At 43.0% G+C, this 14,995-nt stretch overlaps 2 protein-coding genes across 2 annotated transcripts; one reads left to right on the forward strand and one right to left on the reverse strand.

Moving 5' to 3' along the window:
* The first annotated feature begins 161 nt into the window (after window positions 1–161).
* Window positions 162–2,577, forward strand: LOC146312547 (uncharacterized). The gene is made up of 6 exons (XM_084739205.1): window positions 162–347; window positions 451–728; window positions 1,085–1,275; window positions 1,467–1,563; window positions 1,700–1,905; window positions 2,384–2,577. The coding sequence occupies exons 1-6, from the start codon at window positions 252–254 to the stop codon at window positions 2,575–2,577; spliced, it is 1,062 nt and encodes a 353-aa protein (XP_084595331.1). The 5' UTR covers window positions 162–251.
* Window positions 2,578–2,848: 271 nt separating this feature from the next.
* On the reverse strand, window positions 2,849–6,339 carry LOC146312548 (uncharacterized). Its single transcript, XM_084739203.1, has 6 exons — window positions 6,124–6,339; window positions 5,257–5,385; window positions 4,977–5,170; window positions 4,052–4,199; window positions 3,294–3,502; window positions 2,849–3,173 (listed from the first exon to the last, which is right to left on the reverse strand). Exons 1-6 carry the CDS (start codon window positions 6,337–6,339, stop codon window positions 2,870–2,872), a joined length of 1,200 nt encoding a protein of 399 aa, XP_084595329.1. The 3' UTR covers window positions 2,849–2,869.
* Window positions 6,340–14,995: the final 8,656 nt, after the last annotated feature.

The following is a 14,995-nucleotide window of genomic DNA, read 5'->3' on the forward strand; positions in this document are numbered from 1 at the left end:
ACTATTTAATGACCTTTTTTTAAAAAAAAAACTATTGCATTTCTTACTCAAATTTTAGTGTTCGTTGAAATGCCTTAAATTTCTATTTTTCGAATTTCAATTTTAAATTTTTATGCTTTTCAGTCCATGGCCCGGAAATAAATAAATATAGCCTACGCGCGGATTGGTCCGTGTGTCAGGGAGGTCGCGGTGCTAGTCCGGTGTTTTTCACTTCAAGTTGGTGTCGAGCAACAATTCCTCGTTCGCAAATAATGGACTCAACCAGTTATATCCTTTTTAAAGGAAACAAGAGGCTAACGCTTAGGGAGGACGACATGATGGGAGATAAAATTGCCAGAATTTTCCAGGTAAGTAACACTTTTTTCGTTTGTTTGGAGAACATGCTAAGATCAAAGGATGCTAGCACAGAATAGCCGTCTGATTAAGGTCCCTACATGTTTTCTTTCAAAGGTATATGCTCCTAGCCTGTACATAACCGATGATGACAATGTGGCGATATTCCCGGGATCGTCTGGACATTTCAGCTGCTTGGACCTTAGACCTCGAGGCCACTATGAGGTTCATGGGGATGATATTGCTCTACCAGTTGCCGAGCAGACTCCTCCATTGTCAGGCCAGAACCGTTTCCAGTTCCACCGTCCAGCACAGCCCACTGCTGCTCTGGGATCACCTGCTCAGGCCATTGCTCCCACTCCCCCTCGAGCAAGCATGAGTAACACCTTCCAAAGGTACCCCCAGTCCCATCAGTTCAGAGCCCCCCTACCACTGATTAGCAAGTTATTTGCTAGTCAAATTATTAAAAAAATATTTAATTATTTAAATATCAAAATGTACATTATTTAAAATTATTTAAATATTTAAAAAGGGGTGTTGCTTTCATGAACGTCTTGGTCCAAGGCTAGCTACATATGAATAAATCCACATGATTGTATTTGTTTTTGTAATTCTTAAGATCCTTTGTAACCAAGATCATTTTAAAACTTGAATCAATTGTAATTGGATCAGTTGTAATGTAGGCTATGTGTTTGAGATGGAATTAATTGATTTGACTTGATGCAAACCACTCCCACAACAATCTTTCTAGGTCTGTTTTCATTGCTGAGCTCAGCCAGGGGAAACTGAAGCCTGCCCGTATGGTTGTACTTAGACTGTTTGAGTTTGAAGCCACAACCACAGGTATCCTTGCAAAAATACATGATGCCCTGCAGAGTGATGACCCTCTCATCCTGACTGATGCCCAGGGAAATGAGATTGTGGACTCTGAAGGGACAAGAGGTACTAACTGAAAAAATGAATAGTTGCATAATAATAAATAAATATGCTTTGTTTGTTAAACTACATGCCCCATCTACTTCAATACTGTGCTCTCTTTGTCTCTTAATTTTTTTTACCCACAAAGTATTCTGTTTAGCTGTAAATGTGTTTACATTGTATCTGTTACATGAGTTGTCTTCCTCTCTTGCTAGGATCCAAGTATTGGAAGCAAAATGCAAAAAAGTTTCTTGCTGTCCCAGAGCAGATCTTCAATGAGTTCCAGCAGGGAGCAAAGGGAAAGACACTGAGGTAAACATTTTAGTTACTGCCTGTCAATATTTGTCTTTTATTTTGTTTTAAATAACATCTCTTAGGAAAAAAGTTATCTGAACAGAACTGATGAATATTGTATAATATTTGTTGTTGTTTTTAACCCTCCCTGTAGTCATAAAGACATGGACTCCACAGGTCTTCAGGGGGTCCATGATAAAATAGAAGAAGTGATCTTGGCTGCTCAAGGACTGAGTGAGGTCACCCAAGTCATGAAGGACCTGTCAACACATGCCAACGACACCAGGGGTGCCATGCTGTTTCTGACCAACACCATGATAACACACATAAAGGATGCCTTTGGTTGTATTGTATGCAAAGGTCTGTAAGATATTTTGTTTTTTGATCTATATTAAAATCTACCTTTTAAGCAGGATCTAATGGAGTGTCCAAGTGAATCAAACGTTAATTATTGCTTTTCCATGTTGCAATGAAACTGTCCCTTGCCAAGCTTTTAAACATATGCAATATGTATATCTAAGGAACAGTTCACCCAAAAATGAAAATTCTGTCATCTATTCACCCTCGTGTCAGTTAAAACACAAGTAGCAAGTGGGTCTCCATTGACTTTATATGCACTGTGTTGAAGTCAATGGAGACCCACTTCCTCTCCAGTAGTGCTGCAACCTCCTTGTGTGTTATATGGACAAACTGCACCTGTGGTTTAACTGACATGAGGGTGAGTAGATGATGACAGAATGTTCATTTTGGGTGAACTGTTCCTTTAAGTAAAGACAAGATAATATACCGAACTGTAATATTGCATATGTGTTGTGCTTTTTTTTTCTCCATCAAACAGGGCTAATGGAAGAGCCTGTGATTGCCGTATGCTGCAAAAGCTTTGTTGGCTGCAAAAACTGCGTTGACCAGTGGATGCTGACATCCGACCAGTGCCTCAAATGCAGGGCAGTTGAGTTCTCTGTCAATGCTCACAAGCTGACCAGTCTTGACCCTCTTCTCTCCTCATTGGCTGGTGTAATTAAGATGGATTAATCCTTTAAGTGTGATTGTATCACATTCAACGATTTAAGCTTGATTACCTCTGTTACAGCTGGCAAAAAGCCTTGTTCTAAATCCAGTTGGAATTTTGCACTTGTTCAACAGCTGTAGATACATAATAGTTTTATTTTTATACATTTTTTGTACTTCATGTTGCACTTCAGACCAATATTGTGTAATGTTTAACACTGCTATTGTAGCAATATTAGCAAGTGTTCAATTTTGTGAAGGGACAGTAACAAAATATACAGTATATCCAGAACCAACTTGCCTTTATTTGACATGTTCATGCATATTGCTGCGTTATGTTTATCAGATACAGCAATGCATCTTGAAAAGGTACGAAGTTATAGTTTACCACGTTATCTAATAAAACTGAAATATCAGGGTATTCTTCAGCAAAAAGTTGTTCTGCTGATACTTTGTCCTCCTCAGTTGAGAAGGGGTCCGTTCCAAAGCAGGAGACTCTAGTTAGTGAAGAGCCAACATCCTGCTCGTACATGTCTGCTGCTTGGGAGGCATGTGGCAACAACTCCTCTCCCAGTTTCTTTGGACATCCTCCTGCTGCCAGGCGATTGGGTGTTCCTTGCCTGTGAAGCAAAGCATAGGTCACAAAATTTCATTGTTAAAATTCAATGCCAAATTTAAATTAAAAGTTCACAAAAAAGGACTGGATTGTGTGATACATGTTTTTTTTTTTTTTATTTAACTCACCTGGAATTCTGTGTGCATTCCATGCATGTACAGCTCTTGTTATGCCAATCTTGCACAGCTCAGCAGTAAGGTTAGATGTACAGTATCTTGTCACATTGTCATCCATGTTGAGGACTTCCTGATCCTGCAGCTGTATGAGGGCCTCCTTCACTGGGTAATTTACCCTGTTATTTATCTCGACCCACAATCGCTCCACCGTATGATTCTGTAGACAAGAAAAGGGTAGACTCAATTTAGTCTGCAAAATTAAGATGGTGAGAGGAAACAGGATTATATCAGATGTAAAAAGTTTATAGACGGTATTGAAGAGGTTTGATTAGGAGTCCAAGGAGCAGGACCATTGATGTGTATGGGTACCTACAAGCACCCCTCACTCAAGGGTGCATCTGGTTAAAGTGATACTTCAGCCCACCTAAACAATGCGGTATTGGTGTACATTCACACTCCATGTAGAGAATTGCCACAAAACCACTCATCCATTTGGCTCTATTGCTCTTCCCTGCATAGTCTCCTGTGTTTACCTGTGCAACGGTTTCTCTAGATGGAGCATGAATGTAAACAATGCAATCATTGTTTAGGTGGGCGTTTGTTTATATGGCTAACTAAGGTTTGAGGTTTTGGCCTCATGTGTTTGAATTGAGGATCAGTGCAGCAAAAGTTTGTTATTTTGGTGTCCAGTACCAGTACATAAAAAACTGAGTAACATCTCTAAAGCTTAGTCTCATTTTTGGCATTAAGGAGACTGTTACCTCACCTTTGTTGACTGAGTTTGGCGATATGGTTGCCTTTGCAAGTTGTGTCTGTGGTTAGACAGCATCTCCTGCATGTAGAGGGACAAGTAAAATTCACGGCCATGGTCCACCCTGACCTGGTCCCACATCCCATATTCAAGAACTGCTGATCTGTAAAATAGTGAAACATGACTCAATCAAATGTTGAGTCTGCACTGTACGATAGACCAACAATATTGCAATCTACTAGTGCACTGTTTTTGTGATTTATTGAAAAGAAGGGTGGCTATACTGGTCACAGATATATATTTTTTTACTTTCAGAAATTTGAGTTGTTTGTTTATTATTCTCACTTTAGCAGAAGAATGCAAACAGGTGAGAAGGGAACATTTTTGTATTTCATTCAGTTGCATAATAGCTCTACAGTCTTATAGTTGCCTAATAATTATGCACACAGACAAGAGAGCCAAAACCTTAGTTTTACTTTCAGGTTTTTGGATTGACCGAAAGCACGTTGTTAAATAATAAAATGAATCCTGAAAAATACAGTGCTTTCGGTCAATCCAAAATGTACCCCCTGTTGCACCTCAGAGTACCCCTTGGGGAACACAGACCCCCATTTGAGAAACAATGAGTCAGTATGCCTATCACAAATTAAAAAGACCAAAAAACAGTAGAATCCATATCTAAAAAGTCACAAAACAGTTTTAAAAAATGTCAAAAGAATTGAAAAAATGTCACAAAGGAAGTCAGAAAAACTCACAGAAAAGTAAAGTTGTGAGAAAAGTTAGTCTTTATATTACATACAAAGTAATATTAAAAAAAAAAAGTATGTATGTATAAAGACCAACTTTTCCATGGACTTTTTCACAAAAAATTATACCTGCCTGAATTCTGAAATCAGAGAAAGGGGGTTTTGAAGCAAAAAAAAAGTTGAGAAGGACTAACCTGTAAACTTCTTCATATATCCTGAGGTTATTCTTGACAGGCATGGTTGTGTGGGCAACGGCCTTACTGCTGTACCCATCTACTGCTAGAATGTGTGTCACTCCGAACATGACCAGTTTTTCGTTCTGGTCGATGTGGATTTTGTGTCCCATGTATGCAGCTCTGTAGGGGACGGGGTTAAGGTTACGTGCGCCCTTTGGGGGAAAAGTAAGTAAAAGTTAGCTAGTAAAATACATGACACCATATACCACAACATTAAAGGCTTGCAAAAGATACTTACACGTTTGCGCATTTCGTGATAGGGACAATGAGTTGTTCTCAAAATCTTCCCCACCCGGCGTTCACCAGCAACCACTCCCATTGCAGACAGGTACCCGGTCATCATCTTTCGACCATATGTTGACCCTGTCTGATGAATCAACATAAGTAAGCTGTGACATTTGACCTAGTCTTCATGGATTTATATCTAATAAAATATATGTAGTCTAGAAATAAATCAACAGAGGTGGGTAGAGAAGCCAAAAATTCTACTCAAGTAAGAGTATCGTTACTTCAGAAAAATGTGAATCTAGTAGGTGTTGTGAGTTAGAGTAAAAAAGTACTTGACAAAAAAACTACTCAAGTACTGAGCAACTGTTGAGTAACATCTGATTAATTTGTGAAAACATGCATTTAATCAGACAAAAATACAAAATCATAATCTTTAGGTAAATTTGAGTACTTCCAATCAATAAAATAATAGAATACATAAAAATAAATGAAATATTTACAAAATAACAAATTACAGCACAAGAAACACACATTTCCAAATGTGATTGGAGGAACACAGTCAGGTGGTAGAGCCTATGGCGGAAGTCCCTCTGTCTGTCAAAATACAACATTAAATTGATGCACAGGGGGGATAATAATGCGTAGGATAGTAAATGGGTAAAGAAGAAAGTAACCAGCTCAGTGTAGCCTATTGGAGTCTAGTAAGAGTACAGTCTTCTTCACAAACCTACTAAAGTAAAAGTAAAAAGTATGGAGATGATGAAAAACTATCGTAGAAGTACAACTTATCCAAAAGCCTCATCAGGTAAATGTAACTGAGTAAATGTAACTCGTAACTACCCACCTCTGTAAATCAAAGAAAACCAAAAAAAACTACCTGATTTATTGCCCTGCTGATAGCAGCCTCTAAGTGTGAGTCGGATACATGTCCCCTCCTGGAAATGTTGTGGCGTGCACAAAATCTCCTGACACTCATTGCTGAGCATCCTTCCTTCACACCTAGTTCTGACAAGTTTGTTGAAATGTCGGCGTACGAGAAATTCTGTGTAATCATTTCTCTAATTACATTTTCGTAGGGCTCGAGTGAAGCCATCTCATCCGTCTTTAGACTCCTGCCAACCCAATCTGCTGTGTTTAAGACGTACTCGCGGAAAAAAAGCTAAAATACCGCTTCCGGTTCACCGCATTTTCGCGTTAAAGCGAAAATACTGCTTCCAGTTCACCTTGTAATAATACAGATATCCCCACATTTTTGTATTTTGGATTAGCATAGATTGGATTCTTCATGTTTATCTGGGAATATAAAAATCTATAATAGGAAAACAACACAAAATCCAATTTTATGGGGATATTTTAATGGATAACAGCTTTTGTTTGTTTGTTTTAAAATCTGCTACATATATTGGAAAACTAAAAATGCCCGTTTTTTTGTTTTCCGATTTGCGTTTCAGAATTGGAAATAGAATGAACGGAAGGTACACGGACCGTGTTTGTCCCCTGCCTGAAACACTGTCTGAGAATCCTGGGGGCTGGAGAGCTCTCAGCCACAGCTGCGCTGCAGGTTACAGGGTCAGCGGTGTGAGCAGCCTCGCTGTATCACAGCTGCTGTGGAGGTCTGGGGGCTTTAGCACGAGCAGCCCCACTCTGTACCCAGACTCTGTGGCCAGATCATGATGCTCTCTGACCCACAGTTCTGCAGCTGAGCACCATGTTTTCATGCTAAATAACACCATCTTCTTCTTCTGCTACTCAATTCCAACGGTTCCTTCATCTTAGAGTTACAAATGTTTGTCAAATATCTCCTCATTGGCAGGGAAGCGTTGTGTCTTAAATGACGAGATGTATCGTCAATGGCAGGGAAAGAGTTAATATGAAAACTTCTTCTGGTCCCCTTGACAGTGTACCCACTTCTTTGCTAAAAAAAAGTTATTGGTTCCATTGGTCCTTGTGTGCTCTTTATAATCAATAACCTGTTGATATCTGATCAGGTCCAACCATATTTAAAACAAGCTGCTGTTCAAACACTTCTCAAAAATATAAATCTTGACCCTTCTTTGCTCCAGAAGTACAGGTCTGTTTCTAAGTTACCTTTTATAGCTACAGTTTTAGAAAACATGGTTTCTAATCTGTCTTAGATGAGCTCAACATTTTGGAGTTTCAGTCTGGTTTCAGTCAGTTGTATTCAACAGAAACAGCTCTTCTCAAATGATCTGTTGATGCACGGTGATGCAGGAGGATGTTCTGTGTTGGTTCTATTAGATCTTACTGCTGCTTGGTTGAGACTCAGGCAGTGGGTGGGTATCTCTGGATCAGCTTTGCAGTGGTTCTCTGCTTTCATTTCACACAAAACTTTCCCAGTTACAGTTCATAACTATGACTCATCGACTGAATCTCTGCCTTGTGATGTGATGTCCTGGATCTGATGCTCATCGTATTGAACATGATTCTTCTCAGACAGATGACATTGATTATATATTTCAAACAAGCCTTGAAATGTAATAGAACTTTCTATCTGTTGAAATTCAAGATTCATTTCATGTGCTACTATTTGACTTGTGCTCTTTTACTGTGAAGCACTTCGTGATTTCTGCTCATGAAAGATGATATTCAAATGAACAAACTTCCTTACTTTCCATAGAGAGTAACTTTGCATCAGCAGCACCATGCTCCAGTGCTCTGGGAGAGTTTATAGTCCTGAGAGTTGAAGACTGGATGACTGACAGCTGTCCTTCATGACAACAGAAGACACAGAAATCCTCCTCATCAAAAACATGACTTTGATCTGCGTCCTCATCTGGACTCTCCTCTGCTGCTGCTTCACAGGTAAAGTCCAGAGAATCAAACTCCTCTCCTCTATCAACATCCGTCCCTCTGAAATGAAGCCCACAAAACCATGACGCTGCTTTATGTTTTTGTCTCTGTGTCCTCAGAGTCCAGAGGTCAGTATACAGTGACTCAGCCTGGAGCAGTGAGCTCTGCTGTGGGACGCTCCGTCTCTATCACATGTAGGACCAGTCAGAATGTTTATAGTGGGAACGATCTACACTGGTACCAACAGAGAGATGGAGAAACTCCTAAACTGCTAATTTACGGTTCTACCAATCGAGTATCAGGGATTCCAGCTCGTTTTACAGGCAGTGGATCAAACTCTGACTTCACTCTGACCATCAGTGGAGTCCAGACTGAAGATGCAGCAGTTTACTACTGTCAGAGTTTTCAGTACCCCAACAGTCAGTATGTGTTCACACAGTGAAAAACCGTCATACAAAAACCTCCCTCAGTCAGACTGAACAGAAACTGAACTGACTGCTGCAGCTGGAAGCTACTGCAGAGACTGATACACTTCACTGAGGACACACACACACACACACACACACACACACACACACAGACACACACACACACATTATAATTTCATGTTCTGATCAAAAACAGCTGAGTTGAGACGATTGATCAGAAAAGTTTTGTCCCTGATCTTTGATTTCTGCCTCATAATGATCACAGTTAAGTCATTGTTTTCACAGATCAGTATCATGATCAAAGCTCATCCAATAAAACTGTATACATTTCCTCAATAACACAATATATAATTTTACATAACCTCAAGGTTCTATGCTGGGTTCACTGCTGTTTGCATTGTACAAACAGCTTTCAGACAGACATCTGATCATTTTAAAGTTATCTTCTATTAACACATTGATCAGTAGCCCTACACTCCAAACTATGACACTGCAGGTATCCCTCTGCAGGAAAATGAGCAATAATAAATATGCACTGTCCAGATAGACTTTCAAAGTAAAGGCACAGAATCTTCTTGGTTTGGTTCAGGAAAAGATCATGTTCTGGTTAAAATAAGTAACTCTACATTGTAACTCAACATACCTAATGTAATGTACTGTAACCTCATTGGAAATTAATAGAATAGGATAGAAGAGAACAGAAAATATTTTACCATAACTAACGTAAGTTAAGTAATTTGGTTTCACACAGGACATGAACACTTGTTTCTTGTGTGTAAAAAGTCCTGTGTTTGATTGACCATCCATCCACCCACCTACAACACACACAGACTTTCTTACTCTTTATATTCAGTCACCAGACTTAGACAGCACATCAAAACACAACACTAGAGGTGTGTGTCAAGACATTATGGTACAATTTTAAGTATAAAGGAACTGACCAAGCTTCTGTATTCAAAGTGTTGGACAGGAACAAGGACAGGCTGCTCCTATCATTGTTATGCAGAAGATATTCAAGTCTGTACACTGTTTAAGACTCAATCTTTTGTCAAACTGTCTGCTCAACAAAACTGGTTTAACTTACCCTCCATAATCTTTGTTTCAGTGAGACAGGCTTTGAGTGTTGACCAGCAGGTAAATTATTTGTTTCACTCCTGTTTCCACAAGTTCACATTGTTTAACTTCAGATTCATTGTGTCTCTATTTGAGATAGAAATCATTATTCATGTCTTTATTTCCTCTCATCTTTTTGACTGTAATCCCTTTTCTGCTGTCTTAACAAGGCAACTTTTCACCATTTACAAGTAGACAAAATTGCTGCTGCCAAGCTTTTAAACCAAGTGATACAAAAGGTGTCATGTAACACCAGTTTTGATTTCTTTACACTGGATTCTCTTCAAATTCAGGATCCAATTTAAGATTCCTGTGATCATGTTTAGAGCCTTGAATGGTCAGGCACCTGCCTACATTAACCCTCCCGCGGCCTTTCTGACCCAGGGTCCACGTTTCCCGCCCGGTGGTGTGTGCGTGCGTGTGTGTGCGCGTGTGTGTGTGTGTGTGTGTGTGTGTGTGTCTGAACCGGGGTTTGCCCCCCCACCCCCCCAGGTCTCTCCAACCCGAGGTCCGAGTTTCCCCAGTGAGGGGGTCTCTCCGACCCCCGGGGGTCTTTCTGACCCGAGGTCCGAGTTTCCCAGTGAGGGGGGGGGGGTCTCTCCGACCCGAGGTCCGACTTTCCCCAGTGAGGGGGTCTCTCTGACCCCCGGGGGTCTTTCCGACCCGAGGTCCGAGTTGCCCCATTGAGGGGGTCTCTCTGACCCGAGGTCCGAGTTTCCCAGTGGGGGTGGGGGGTGGGGGTCGGGGTCTGTCTGACCCGAGGTCCAAGTTTGTCTAACGCTTGCTTCGATTGACTGACACATCTGCATTTTGCCTGTATATACAGCCGCAATTGTTTTTTTTTTGTTTTTTGTTTTTTTTTGGGAGATTGTATGTACACTTATTCTCTTCAGCGTGTTGTATGTATCCCTGCGGTGACTCACGAGTTAGTCGTCACACGCAAGACACAACCTTATTCGGACCATTGCTCACGTACCCCCCATCGTCCCCGCGTTCACTGCGCGACCTCCGCACCTGCGCACGTACGGCAGTACGGAAGCGAGCAGCCTTTGCAGATGTATTTCCTACACCCGCAGCACACGGTGTGAGTTTTGCAGTCTTTTTTCTTCGGGCATACCTGACACCTCTTTCTCTTACTCGCGCCGCCCGGTTTAGCGATCGGTCCCGCGGCAGCCTCAACCTCCCTCTCCCTCTCCCTCTCCCTCGCCCTCTCCCTCTCCCTCTCCTCATCCTCCTCCGCCACGGGTCGACGTCTGGCGCTCTGCACGGCTTGCACGAGCGAGGCCGACGGTCCGGCGCGGGGCAGGCGCTCCCTTCTTTCGATGAGCGGAACGACGAGCGCTTTCCCCAGCTGCTCGAGGAACACCCTCCTCTTGTTCCGCTTACGGCTCATCCAGTTAGGGTTGATCTCTCTCCATATCACGAAGGCGTTGTAGGAGGAGACGTTGACGATGTTGTGGAAGACGGCCATGGGCCAGCGGGCGGTCATCCTTCTGCAGCTGTACGTTCCGATCACCTTGTCCAGGTTGTCCACGCCTCTTTTGTTGCGGTTGTAGTCCAGGACGATGACCGGTTTCCGTTCCCGACGGTCGCCGATCTCTGCGTCCTCATGCAGCGTGCTCAGGAGCACCACGTTTTTGTTTTTCTTCGGTAGGTAGGACACCAGGGTGGCGTTCGGCGTGAAGGCGAACTTGGACGAGAGGACCTGTCTCTTCTTCGTCGCCAGGAGCTCGCGCAGCAGCTCGGGTTTGTTCTTTCGAACCGTGCCGACCACGGTCAGGTTCCTCTCGAGCAGCAGCCGCCGCGCGAGCTCGTACGAAGTGAAAAAATTGTCGCAAGTGACGTTGCCACCGCTCAGTCCCTTCCGTCACGTCGAGCACGACCCGCATCCCTTGATTTTTCTCCGGAACTCCATCGGTCGGCTTCCCGGTGTACACTTGCATCTTCCACGCGTAGCTGGATCTGGCGTCGCAGGCGACCCACGACTTGATCCCGTATTTCGCGGGCTTGCTCGGCATATACTGCCGGAAAGGACAACGGCCTTTTTTTTAATTTTTTTTTAATTTATTTATTTATTTTTTTTGGTGGTGTACATAAAACACACACACACACACACACACACAAACACACACACAAATAACACAAACAAAATAAAACTGTTATTTTCCTGTATTGAAGAAAGAACAAAAGAAAGAAAGAAAGAAAGAAAACAGAAGGAAAGAGAGCAATGAAAAAAAAAAAAAAACAAGAGAGAAAGAAAGAAAGAAAGAAAGAGAGCGTGTACCGCACCTCTGAACGGAACCAGTTGTTCGTCCACCGTCACCTCAGGCCCGGGGTTGTAGAGGAGCGGGAGCCGTTTGGCCCACTCGTCCCAAACCCACCTCACGGCCGCCAGTTTGTTGTGCGCGCGTCTCTCGGCTCTCGTCTCGCGGTCGTCGAATCGCACCAGTCTCGAGTAAGTGTAGAACGTCTTGAGAGGCATCGTGGCGCGGAATATCGCCCTTCCGCTCTCCGCGTCCCACAGGCTGGCCGCGGCTTCGCCTCGGGACCTGTACACGCCGGCTAAGAGCAGCAGCCCCAGGTAGGCGCGCAGGTCGACGGCGTCCATCCCCTTCCACGCGTCTCCGTATTTTCGCACCCCTTCCAGATTCGTCATGTCCAGGATGACGTTTTCTAGCGCCGGCGTGACGAACGCGCCAAATGTCGAGGCGATGTCCGTGACGAGGGAAGCCGCGTACGCTGTCGGTCCTGCGTTCATTATCCCGCGGGCCCTGGCGTTTCTTCTTTGACGCCCCCCGGTCCCGGTCCCGGTCCTCCCGTCTCCCCGTCTCCCGTCTCCTTGTGTCGCGTACGCCACCGACGACCATTTTACGAGTCCGTTTTTGGACAGGAAAGTCTCGCCTCGGGCTCGAGGGTGCGACTCTACTTCTTCTTCTTCTTCTTCTTCTTCTCCTTCTTCTTCTTTTTCTTCTTCTTCTTCTTCTCCTCCTCCTCCTCCATCCTCTCCTTCTCCCTCTCCATCCTCTCTTTCTCCCTCTTCGCCGTTCGTGGTCGTACTCCTTGCAGTCTTCTTCTTCCGACACGTCCTCCGCTTCGGAGTCCGAGTACTCTTGCTCTACGTTTGAAAAAATCTGTTCTAGAACCTGTTCGGCTGTGAAACGCCTGAAACGTGTAGCCATGGCTGCTTTGGTTGACGCGGAGGTGGCGTTGACGTTGACGTTGGCGTTGGCGGAGGGGGAGGGTCGAGGGAATTTTTTTTTTTTGTTGGGGGGGGGGCGAGATGGACATTATTCGGTGGGTTAATGCGATGGCGGACACGGGCATGCCCGGACACGTTTCGTTTGGTGGTACTGTCGGAGGGGGGGGGGGGGGGGGGGTTTCTGAAACCACATGATCTAGGCCGTGTGTGTGTGTGTGTGTGTGTGTGTGCGTGCGTTCGTGCGCATGTGTGTGTGTGTGTGTGTGTGTGTGTGTGTGCGGGTGCGTGCGTGTGCGGGGAGAGAGGGGGGAGAGGATTAAGAATAACGGGCAGCGGGGGGGGGGGAGTCAGACAGACCCGGGGAGAGAGAGGGGAGAGGGTTAAGAATAATAGGCAGCGGGAGGGTTAAACTCACATGGAGCTGCAAACTGTCACCACAGCTGCAGACTCCAGAATGACTCAATGACACAATTTTAGAAGTCAAGATCAAAACAGGATTAGTGGAAATCCTGAAGGAACAATGAACTTTAGTGGCTCACTCAGTTACAGCATGGTCTGCGACATGAATATGTTGTTGTATGTTGCTGTCCATGTTGACGACTGTTTAGCTCATCTTGTTCAGATTCCTACTGTAGTCTCAGGATTTCAGTACACACTCTATTTGAACTTGTTTATGTAATAATTTTGCCATTGTTAAAAACATAAGTTGTGTTCATAAGATGTGTCACAATTTTAAAGATTTTGTTTTTAAAGGCACACAAAGTAGTTTTGGGAAAGAATTTTGAATCAGAAGAGAAGAATAGTCACTGATATATGTCGGACTGTGATACATGTCTGACTGAATAAATAATGATAGAATAAACAAATTGTCCTCAAAGAGCATAATTTAACAATCTTCATATTGGGGTTTTGGGGGGGGGGTTGCAGGGACCCACCTTTCTGGCTTCAGTGTTTTAGTGATCTCATTTCCCTCTTAGGTGCCTTATTTATTCAGTTATGAAAAGATATAAAATAAATATTTGAGTTTTTCTATTATTACTGTTGAACTCGGGCTCATTCTAGTCCATTAAAATCATCATATGTGTGAGCGAGTTCTGCGTGTTGGTTAATGAAGCAATAGGAGAAGATATCCGGTTTCGATCAGTATTTATTCCAGCAATCAAAGTTCAGTTTACAGAGCTCTGGGTCGAGATCTTCTATTCCCTGACAGCAACAGAGTATTTGTCAGTTCACGAAGTCTGACTGCCTATTCTATCCTGACCCAGTTGTTTTATACTATACAGAGTCAAACTAGAGAATGTAGGTAGATCTCTCTTCCAATTGGCTGTTGGCCCGCTGGTGGAGTGTGTTGATTGGTTACTTCCTCTCAGCAACCGGGTGCACGCGCCTCGCTCAGCTGTGTTGGCGCCCTGTTTCGAGGAAGTCAAGTTGGAAACATATGCAGAAACAGCTCCTATCTGATATCCTTTCACCTACGTCTGACCCCTAAATGATAGACAGATTTTTCTCGTGTGGTTTTAACACAGTTCCTATTTTTATCTGTTAAAGCAGTACATTTTGTGCTTACATCCTGTCGTTCTACTGGGTGTACGTGACTTTCTGCAAATTGCATGCAACTATACACTTTGTCCTACTTAGCATGATTATTCTTAATGCAACATTGTAGATATTGAATAGCACACTCATAACTGTCTAAAAACTGTAATCAATGTATCAATGTATAAAACCTGTAGAAAAAGAAATATTAAAGGAACATATATTCACATTACCTTTCCTAGTTTGAATTCCTTTTCCAAAACTGCATATTGCACAGTTTAGCATATAAACTAAATAGTCAGAAGAATGCCACACACTACCTTAATAACTGTCGAGAGGATGGTTCATGTTATTTAAAGTGTGTTTGTATTAAGGTACTTATCCATAGTCAGTGTATTGCCCACAGTGGATGTTGGTCGACTGCTTCTGGTTTGGAGATGCAGCAGGACTACCAGTGTAGAAGAGCTAAATAATGTACTGCCGTAGGCAGGGTTAGCAGCAAAACACATTTTAACTGCTTGAAAGTGTTCCTCCCAACAAAAAAAAATATTTGACTTGCTATGACTATGCAATATTTCAAATATTGTTACTGCTTTACCTTTCTGTCAGCCAGCCTTTTTTGACAGGAAAACACTGTTATACAAGCCAAATATATCTCCAAA

Source organism: Lutjanus erythropterus, chromosome 16 (assembly GCF_056507025.1).
Source record: "Lutjanus erythropterus isolate fLutEry1 chromosome 16, fLutEry1.hap2, whole genome shotgun sequence".
Classification (NCBI taxonomy): domain Eukaryota; kingdom Metazoa; phylum Chordata; class Actinopteri; order Lutjaniformes; family Lutjanidae; genus Lutjanus; species Lutjanus erythropterus.

What these genes read in the sequence shown, in the direction of transcription:
- LOC146312547 (XM_084739205.1), top strand. Translation starts at nt 252, where the DNA reads ATGGACTCAACCAGTTATATCCTTTTTAAAGGAAACAAGAGGCTAACG. An exon ending in AAATTGCCAGAATTTTCCAG is followed by an intron (nt 348 to 450) that starts GTAAGTAACACT and finishes TTTCTTTCAAAG; the next exon opens with GTATATGCTCCTAGCCTGTA. An exon ending in GCAAAGGGAAAGACACTGAG is followed by an intron (nt 1,564 to 1,699) that starts GTAAACATTTTA and finishes CCCTCCCTGTAG; the next exon opens with TCATAAAGACATGGACTCCA.
- LOC146312548 (XM_084739203.1), bottom strand. Translation starts at nt 6,339, where the DNA reads ATGGCTTCACTCGAGCCCTACGAAAATGTAATTAGAGAAATGATTACA. An exon ending in TCAGCAGGGCAATAAATCAG is followed by an intron (nt 5,386 to 6,123) that starts GTAGTTTTTTTT and finishes TTGATTCATCAG; the next exon opens with ACAGGGTCAACATATGGTCG. An exon ending in GCCAAACTCAGTCAACAAAG is followed by an intron (nt 3,503 to 4,051) that starts GTGAGGTAACAG and finishes TCTTGTCTACAG; the next exon opens with AATCATACGGTGGAGCGATT.